This window comes from Sander vitreus, chromosome 23 (assembly GCF_031162955.1).
Source record: "Sander vitreus isolate 19-12246 chromosome 23, sanVit1, whole genome shotgun sequence".
NCBI lineage: Eukaryota > Metazoa > Chordata > Actinopteri > Perciformes > Percidae > Sander > Sander vitreus.
This window is the reverse complement of record NC_135877.1, coordinates 19,093,095-19,103,399: the sequence shown is the minus strand read 5'-3', so window position 1 is coordinate 19,103,399 and position 10,305 is coordinate 19,093,095. Positions and strand designations below refer to the sequence as shown.

The window sequence follows — 10,305 nt, the reverse complement described above, 5'->3', positions numbered from 1 at the left end:
TGGCATGTAATCTACACTCCTGCGTGCCCCTATAATTGTTATGTATGGAAGAGAAGTGCAGGAAAAAGACACACAGACAGATTTATGACATAACTAAAAAGGTACCAGACTACATATATACAATTAATAAATATTATGCCAAAATCTTATTTCCATTATAGTCCAGAACAGTCTATTCTCTCGAATAGTGTAACAAAACTCCATAAAAAATAAGTGAAGGTGCACTTTTTCATTAATAGTAAAATGTTCTTCTTGTATTTAGCCAAAATACATTTGTATGAACAATAGCAAACAATGGCTGCAGTTACATGAGCCAAATGTTCTCTTTCCAAATGAAATTAATCCTACTGGGGATTTCCAATGAAGCCGTGTACAGTACGTTGAGTACATGAGCACTGAATAAAATGACTGGGAAATGATACAGGAGCAGATAGGGATATGGGTGGAAAATATTCTTTCAGTATTTTTCTTCTTATCCAAAGTGCAAATTTCCTATTCCAGAGCCCCCGCAAACCACAACCACAAACCACTGATTAAACAAATACAGCGTGTGAATTAGTGAGCTTCAGAGGTGTTGGTGGGCTGATTTTATTTATCTTTGGACAGAGCCAGGCTATCCGTTTCCCCGTGTTTCCAATCTTTATGCTAAGCTAAGATAACTCGTTGCTGGCTGTAGCTTCACATCTATCGTACAGACATGAGAGTGGTATCCATCTCCGCATCTAACGCTCTGCAAGAAAGTCAGTTATTTTCGAGGTGTAGTTTGCTGCTCGACTGCACACATTCAAACAGGTCCAACAGCTGTTACAACAGCTTTAAGAGCAACCAGACAAATGTCGTCCAGACTAAAACAGACGTCGTTTTGCAAGGCTCAGTGACTCATCAGTGACCATCATGCAGAGAAAAACTAAATCCAAATGTCTGAAGGATAGCTAACAGCTTCCCCACATGTCAAATATGAACGGTTTACCTTTTGCAAACATTAGTATTAGACTGGTTTAGAATACTTCAGTCAGTGTTTACCAGAATAAACTAAAATATTTAAGTGTTTCTGCAGCTGAACATTGATCAGCGCACTTCTAAACATCCCAAACGTCTCACTCATCTCTTGACGATCAATGAAACATCATGAATTCATGCTGAAACTCTGCAGCACATATTATGAGAGTCAGATGATAATATAACATCTCTGTGGGTTGTACAAAAGTCTTCATCTAATGTCAGCCTTTAACTCCAGTGTGCATAAATTAGAAAAGGGTTCCGACATGATGCACAATGTACCAAATCCATCCCGTCACCAGTGTACTGCTGTTTGTTTTTTTGACTGAGGCAACAGATTTATCAGAACAAACCACTCATGCGGTTATAAAATTGGACAGGGCAAACCAGCTGTGGCACTCCCCATGATGCACAATCTCCTGGAAACCTCACCTAAACAAAGATGGTTTCCCCCGGGGAAAACACAGAAAGGAAGAGAGACTCTATAATGATGGTACAATAAAAGGGAAAGAATGGTGAGACTTCCCTTGGTAATGTATGTGCCTTACAGTACATGTAGCTCAAGTGGGCGTTTAAAAGACTATGGATCGTCAAAAAAAATGAATATAATGATGCGGACAAATTATCATCTGTCAAATGGATTGTAATAGGATTATACTGTCCCATCCCTTTTTCAAATGCGATGAATTTCCTTCCCAAATGGTCAGTTTATTCTGTTTTAATGTGTTTACACAATGCATATTTTAATCGCATTGCACTCATGAAATGCTATATGCAAAACTAATATGAGCCCTTCTTTTCACATGTTTTAGCGAGTACAGATTAGGGCTGGAGGATTAATCGAAAATGTATAGATATCGAAATTCTGAAGCTGTTATCAACATTTTTCCCATGACGATAATTCTGATAATTTTTATCAAACTGAAATGTGACTTTTTTCACAAGACATTTTCATTTCAAGCAATGTGTGCTTTCATTTCAATTTTATACATTTTCAATAAATAGCCATAATAGTTCCAGCTTTGTGTGTTTCCTTCAATTATTTTAAAATCACAAAAATAAGCACTTTGAATTAGAAAAATATCTCACCTTCAATATTTGAGCCTATTTACACAAACCTTGCCAATGAACTATGACGGGGAAAAAAACGAATCACAAAAAAGTGACATTTTCGTTCATTTATCGTTATCGAGGTAAAATGTGCAATTAATAATAATTTTGATTTTAGGTCATATCGTGCAGCCCTACTACAGATTTATTTTTCAAATGAAGGCAAAATGGATAAAGATGTAGAGTGACAACTAAAGTCTGAAATACAACCAGGTAAGTATATGACCTTATTGCCATATTACTCATAGGATGAGTCAAAAATCAACAAATATTCAATTCCTGACTTGGATTTTGGAGATTTTAGATGCACAAACTGTTGCTTTACTTTGCCAGTTCCCCGAACGAGTCATTCAGACACAAACAAGTTAAAATGATTGATTTGACCTCCAAATGCAGATCATTTTGGTTGACACACATTCACAATCAGAGCCACAGACGAGAAATGACAGATGCCACACATTCCTAACAGTGACATTTGAGTTTGTTTGTGTTTGTGTGTTTGTGTGTGTTTGTGTGTGTGTGTGTGTGTTTGGTCTCAGGCCAGTTTTCACTATCAACAGCAGCTGCCAGTCACACCAGGGTGTCAGGCTGCTGCTGGCATTTACACACACACACACACACACACACACACACACACACACACACACACACACACAATGCCCAAAAATCAATACTGTTTCTCCTCCCCTTAACCCTCTTTACATGCTACAACACCACAAGGAAATGCAAACGCATTGTTGCATATGCAAAATGTTCTTGATCCAGTGCTGACATGAGCTTAAATGCTGCTGTGTATGATATCAATACCATGTTGAGGCTGTTACCAGACAATCATGTGGCCAGCCTGGACAAGCTAGCATACCCCAGAACGTGTTTAGCTATATAAGAATTTAGCTTTGAAAATGAGCAAAAAAATAACCTCTAATATAATCCCTCACTCTCTTTGTGTCCTGCCCTGTTTCTGTTTATAAGCTTTAGCTAGCCTACATGACATTCTGACATTAGCCTTATTTAAAATAATCATGAGGGCTAGCAACATTCATAACAGACGAATACAAACACCAACATATATCTTTTGACCAGTATCCTGTTCAAGCATCCTCCCAGCTCCCCACTCACCGATAGGAGGTCTGTTTTCTGAACGCCAGTCCTCTTAATTTCTCTTCCAGTGTCTCCTGCTCCATGTCGGGCAGACTGCTGAACGTATCACTGCAGCAGCCAGTTTCTTCCGAGCCGGCTCCGGACTCCGAGTCACCCCCGTCGGCTCCAAGAGAGGCCAGGCGCCCGCTAAAGCCCCCTGCAGCCAGGCTAGATCGATCCTTCACTTGGGGGTCCATGCTGGTCGGTCCTTGCTGTCTCGCCCCGCTCTGGACCCCCCCTCTCTCCCGGCTTGTGAGGGGGCACAGGTGCCGGTGGTGGAGAGGAAGATTGAACGGTTTTGGGGGAGTAAATACAACAGCGTTAACGTTTTTGAGCGGCTTGAGCGTTGTGATTTCTGACCGTTGACCGCTTTTATATATTGCAGCCAGGCACGGCAGCACGCGCAGCCGCCTGGACAACAGACCGAACTGCCCTCACGAGCTCCAAACCAACTGGAAGCGAGCTACGTCAAGCTAACAACGTCAGGCAGGAGGTGCAGCGTCTTAACCTTCAAAATAAAGCTTTTCCCAAAATTACTCTATTTAACTACTGTGTAGAAGACAGAGCGAAAATATGTATACTTGTGTACTGGTATCTACTGGTTAAAAAGGGTTATGCCTGAAAATAATTATTTTCATGACATAAAAGCAGTTGTCCATTGCTATCTATCTATCTATCTATCTATCTATCTATCTATCTATCTATCTATCTATCTATTTATCTGTGTCTATCTGTCTGTCTGTCTGTCTATATTATTACATACATTTTTATTTTATTTTATATATTTGTTAGATTCGTTCTGGAGCTAGTTATCTAAGACTTTCACTATACTGTGTATGCTTTTATATGTTAAAATTACTATCATTTGATTTGATATATTATCTATATTAGGCATTGTCAGTTTATTTGTATTTTATCAATGTTTACACTTTATTGATCTGCTTATTATATTTCAATACAAAATGATGATGAATAAGAAATCACTTCATCATCTCATCATTCTGTAACGTCACCACTGATATAATTTGTGCACACATTTTATTTAAACATTCTCTAATTTGATAACTACAAATCTTTTCTACACAGTCAAAAACTTGAATTTTAGTTAATTTTAGAGTTTTTGTTTTTTTTACAGGTTTACAAAAAGCTGAGTTACAACTAAAGACTAAAGAAGCAAAATCTTTCAGACCAGAATTTGATCCAATAAATAGACTAAGTGATTTAATTATGTCTAACTAATGTCAACTAAGTTAAGACAGTAAACTCTTCGAAATGCAATATGCTGTATAAATATAGGCCTAGTATATTTATTGGTAATCAGTGCTTGCTGATTACGATGGGTGCGCTATAGTTAGCTTAAAAATGCTTTTATTTTTCAAATACATGACCGGAAATCGTGTATTTGATCCTTTGTGCGACATGACAGGTTTTAAAAACCCTGTCATGTTGATCTGCTGTGAGGGCGGCGACAATTTACACGTCCAGTGTGTGCCGACTACAACTAACTGCAGCACCCATCCATCTATAAGCTTATCAGTCTGTGTCCGTCCATCCATCCATCTGGCCCATGGGATGAGCAGCATGGCATTGTGGGATATTCCCTCACCTCCTCCTTTCTGCAGCATCATCAGTCAGAAAGTAGGGCAGAGGGTGAACGTACGCACAAACACGTACCCTCTCAGTATCTCACTCTTACACACTAATCACACACACGCACACACACACACACACACACAAGCTGCGTAGTGATGATAGTATTCTCACAATGCCTTTCATTAAGTGTGAGCTTATTCTTTGCAGCAGTAGGTCTTCCTGTCAAACATCAGGACACATCTGTCCTCCTGTTTCACTTCACTGCACTGAGCCATCTGTTTTATAAAGTCATCACTGACCTGAGATGAATTGTTTGACCTTCATGTACCTTTTTTCTGCAGGAGAGCATCTGTCTGTAATCTCTGCATTTATCAACCATGAAAAATTTAACAAAGCACAAATTTGAAATGACAGACTTAGATGCAGTCATTCTAGTTGTCATAACTTCACTTTGGTTGAATGTATTTATCATTGTTAAAACCCTTTTGGTCAACATCATTTTAACTTAATATGTCAACATTTTGCCTTTGTACCTCATTATTTTGACTTAATATCATATTTTTGACTAACTAAGTCAACATTTGGACTTCGTGTCTCATAACTGACTTTGTATCTTTTCATTTTGTCTTAGTAATTAAAATATTTAATTTAGCATCTCATAATTTTGATTTATAGCTCATAACTGTGATGCAGAAATGTGCTTCAATTGCCCTCTCCAGAAGAGGAAGGAGGGTCAAGAAAAAACCCACCATTTTAGAAAAAGAAGAAAAAAAAGTCTAGAAGCCATCTTTAAATGTGATGAGACCAGACTCTCACATATGGTCACAAAGGCAGAACACAATGAAACATTTTCTATATGCCCCTATTAAAAGATTTTTTTCATTTCTTAACTAATTAGGTGTTCGCATGGAAACTACAGCAATCCTGTGAAATCAGATCGCAGCTCCTTGATACTGACTGTTACAAATGTTTCATCACACAGTTTAGAAAGCCTGTTCTGTTATCAATTTTATTACAAACACGAAGCACCATAACTGGAGCGGTAATGGAATTTATTGTTGCTGCGTTACTATGAGACTGGACTGTTATGAAGTTGTGGGACTGTGTATTGTCTGTATCTGTCTTGGTACTGTCAGAGCAATTCGCACAACTAATTATGAGGTGCTGCTGCTGATCTATTTCAGGAACCTTGTCATAATGGAGGAGATATAAACTCCTCTGTAGGCCATTGTGTTAACCCTGAGACGCCTGTCTGTCCTATGGAGTTTAGCCTTAACTTCATTTAAAGTTGCACAGAAACTGCTTTGAAGCTAGCAACAACTATTTGTCATCCGCTGAAGTAAACATTATATTTTAAGCAGTTGCTGCACTTATTTTGCACGTTTCTACTTAATGTAAAAAAGTAACTGTTTGTATTTAAAATAACTATAAAGAAACCAGCTCTTACGGTAACAATAAAAAGAGTCTGCAGCCATGCTAGTAGCTTTACAAGTCTGTACTTAAACATATCAGTGCTTCGAGCTAAATGCTAACATGTTGATGTTTTGGAGGTATAATGTTTACCATGTTCACCATCTTGGTTTAGCATGCTAGCATGCTAACATTGGCTAATTAGCACTGAATTAAAAAGTACAGCTGAGGCTGAATATCATTCGTTTTGCAGGTATTTGGTCATAAACCAAAACATTGGACAAGCTAGAATGTTGACCTGATGATGACGCTAGAGATAAAGTTATTATAATATATATACACAATATTTCACTGTAAGCAAAAATGTGACATCATGCACCATTGTTATACCAAAATGTTTGTGCCTTGTCGCTCACCATTGTATTACCATTATATTACTTGTACCATGGCAAGTCTAATGGCATTATTATTTGTCCAATATGTAGGCCTAACATTACAGTATCCCCAGCTCAAAAAATACTATAACAGCTTGTTTTTCCTGGCTTTCTGTCTTCTCTAATCAGGGACGTCGGACTGGGGGGAAAAAGGGGACTGAGTACGCAGGGCCCTCAAGTGAGGAGGGCACAAAAAGATGCTAGAATGAATAGCTGTGGATGCGGGGAGGTGCCCATAGAAAATGCCTTTCAACAGGGCCCAGAATTTTGTGCTACGACCTTGTCTCTAATATCAACAGTTGACCATAAACAGACCACACACAATCACAGAAAATACGGTTTTACTAAGGAAAATACTATATTCATTTGAAAGCAAAAAGACAGGAGTGGCTTTACAAAGAAGCAACATGGAAATTAAATCTGATTTTGGAAAAGAAAAACTATCCACTGGCTGCTAGTTTAAAGTAGAAGAGAATTTTCCATACAAATGTCAGAATAAAATCAATATCTTGTGTTTCCTATGATCTCTCCCATTTATAGACTCAGCAGTGAGTGAGGAAAGTTGCTGTGGCTGGAGCAAAGACTATCATCAATGCGTCCTTACATACAGATTTAACAATACATCTTTGACAATGTAGCCACTGATTGATCTACAAAGCTTAAAATATGAGACCAGGATATACAAATATTGTTTTCTAGTCTCTAAACAGGACTGGGATCTATTTCTGTTGACACTTGGACTCATCCTCACAGTGTGAGTCACAATTTCTTATGTTTCTGGGCTTAATTTACTTAATACTATTTCATTTTTAACAAATGTGTTTGTATTTACAACATGGATGCACAGACCTGGAACACAAGAGGTCTGTAATACATGAAATAACATGTTTCAATAAAGCTCAGAAATTTAAGAATCCATCTGTAATACACTTGAAGTAGACAATTAAGACTTTTAAAGCCATGACCTGTAATTAACAAAGTAAACCCAACAGAAAGTCAGGACAAACTGTGAAGCTACATTTATAATTTATCAACAACATTGCATCCAAAATAAACTCTGAATGAATTATGGATTGGTTTATAAACTACAGATCCCAGACACATTTAGACTTGCTTATTTATTAACAACTTATAGTTACAAAAATAGATACATTTTTTCATGTCGGGGAAGAAAGTTTTTTGGCAAATGCTGAAAAATAGCAAATAAAGACTCTTGGAGCTGACAGTAAAAGTGATTAAGGCAAAAGCATCGCAGGATTAAAGGCCAAATACAGTTGCAGAAAGTTCATTCTGTGGTTCCATCACACTTTTTTAAGACAAAGGTTGACATTTGGGGACATATGCCTTTTCACTTTTTTGCCCAGAGTTAGACGAGAAGCTCGATACCACTCACGTCTGTACAATAAATATGAAGCTACTGACAGCAGGCGCTAAGCTTAGCTTAGCATGGAAACAGCTAGCATAGCTCTGTCTAAGGTAACAAAACCTGTCTACCAGCACCTCTAAAGCTCACAAATGAATATCTCAAATCTCATTTGGAAATTAGTGACTTTTAGAGGTGCTGGTAGGTGTTTTTTTGTTTTTTTTTAATCTTTGGACATAAAAGAGCTGTTTACCTATGTTTCCAGTCTTATGCTAAGCTAAGCCAACTGGTTGGTGGCTGTAGCTTCATTTTTTACCATACAAATCTGAGAGTGGTATCAATCTTCTCATCTAACGCTCCACAAAAAGGCAAATAAAGGATGTGTCCTAAAATGTCCAACTATTCTTAAAGGAGGTGTAGTTTGCTGCTCAACTGCACACAAAAGCTATAAGAGCAACCTGACAAAAACAATAGTCCCCTCCAGATTGATCAGCACACCTATAAACATCCCAAATATGATGTTGAACTTTTTACATCAACACATAAAGATTTTGAAACTTTTTTTCAAATGAGTGCAGGAACCCCCAAGTTAAGCCCTCTATATTTGAAATGTCAAGTCAACTGAAGAAAATATATAACAATAACAATATATAAAAGAGTACAATAAAATAGAAAAAAAAAGAAAATACAACATGAACACAAACAAGTATCAAAATGGGATGTATGCATTACTGGAATGGAATAAAAACATTAAAAGAACTACAAAAAGCAATAACTTTAACAAAACAAACAAGGTTTCTATAAATACAAAGGTTCTCTTTCAGTGTCCTGTAAAAAGCCTCACGTGTCATATTTTAATAAACTTTCCACTGGAATAAATGCCACGCTGCATCATTAAATAAATCTATTTGAATTTATCTCAACGTGATTCAAGCCAGGTCAATTAAGACAACAGATACAACTGATAAGTTGACTCATGTAAGAATAATTCAGTGCAACTTTACTTAAGACAACCAGGCAACCAGTGCCTCTTTGAAATTATTATTATTATTATTATTATTATTATTATTATTACTACTATTACAGTGTATCTGATTAAGCAGAGATGGAACAATCAGTAGTGGGAACTACTGTATGAGGTTTGCTCCAGGACACTGAACCGTGCTCTACAGGGGGGGAGGTCAAAAGTCATCATGGGGTGTAAGGGAGGTGGGGTCCCGGGATGGAGGGGCGTTTAGGGTGGGTGTTGACTTGAACCTCAGGAGGTCTCGTTGACCGATCGCTCCAGCTCTATCACTTTACTGCTGCTCTCCTTCGTCCTCTGCTCCAGAGACCTGAGAGGCAACGAGCAGAGGTGTGTTCAGACAACATGAAACAATATGTCACTTCCCACACTAAGATGACACAGAGCTAGATTTAAATCAGCAAAGTATCTCTTTGTGTAGTGAGACCAGGGAAACAAATGTCATCCAGATTTTTATTATAACAAGGGATTATTTAAACTACTTGTCAGAGTTTTAAGTTACATTCAGGGCTAAATACATATGTAAGGGCATCCTAAACCTTTTTTTTTTTTTTTTATTGTGATTTTTTTTTTGTAATTTTCAAGACTTTCATTGGTGGAAAAAACAATGTCTCATATCATCGGAAAAAGTCTGATTTGGCTCCTGTTCAACTGCAGTTTGACTGTTGAGTGTCTGTTTTCTTCGTGTGTTCAGCTATTGCTGCTATCACTGCTCATGCTAGCCACTTCTTCCTCTGTAATATTCTAAATAACTGTAAAGCTTGTGTGTGTTTACCTTTGCAGGTCCAGCAGCAGGTTTTTTGATGTCTGCGTCTCATTGCTTTTATTTCTGAAGGGTGGGTGTGTTTCCACCATGTTGGGCTCCACCACCGCCACTTTCTGTTGCTCTGAGCGACGCCACACTGCCATGACAACGGCCGACGTGTCCTCCCATTGGGCGGGATATTCCCCGCCTAAACCGAGGAGGTGTGGCTGCTCGTCTTCGAACGTTGATAACAGATTCCTCGACTTCACTAAAAAAGAAAAAAAGAAATTTTAATTATCTTTTTTATTTTAATATATTACTCTTTGAGGAAAAACTGCTCTCTGTATCTTGAACAGGATAATAACATTTTTCAACCTTTTCAGACTGAACACACACCAGTGGCACCAGTCATGCATGGGAGAACCACACACAAATACACACTATCCCCACACACACTTTTTATGTTATTTTCTGCCTTTTGAAAAAC

The 10,305-nt window shown here is 37.9% G+C and overlaps 2 protein-coding genes across 9 annotated transcripts in view; both read right to left on the bottom strand.

Annotated features, from left to right (window-relative positions):
* Nucleotides 1–3,711, bottom strand: part of dgki (diacylglycerol kinase, iota) — an 86,691-nt gene extending 82,980 nt beyond the window's left edge. For 6 of the 7 annotated variants that reach the window (XM_078242874.1, XM_078242877.1, XM_078242878.1 and 3 more), the window contains exon 1: nt 3,229–3,710. In XM_078242874.1, the coding sequence (XP_078099000.1) occupies nt 3,229–3,446 (218 nt within the window). In that variant the 5' untranslated portion in view covers nt 3,447–3,710. Of the gene's footprint in view, nt 1–3,228 lie in introns of all 7 variants that reach the window. The other variant, XM_078242881.1, reaches the window with a different exon arrangement.
* Nucleotides 3,712–7,010: 3,299 nt separating this feature from the next.
* creb3l2 (cAMP responsive element binding protein 3-like 2) overlaps nt 7,011–10,305 on the bottom strand; it is a 29,814-nt gene continuing 26,519 nt past the window's right edge. For both annotated transcript variants that reach the window (XM_078242496.1, XM_078242497.1), the window contains exons 11-12: nt 9,849–10,086; nt 7,011–9,383 (exon numbers count right to left, since the gene is read on the bottom strand). In XM_078242496.1, the coding sequence (XP_078098622.1) occupies nt 9,308–9,383; nt 9,849–10,086 (314 nt within the window). In that variant the 3' untranslated portion in view covers nt 7,011–9,307. The remainder of the gene's footprint in view (nt 9,384–9,848; nt 10,087–10,305) is intronic.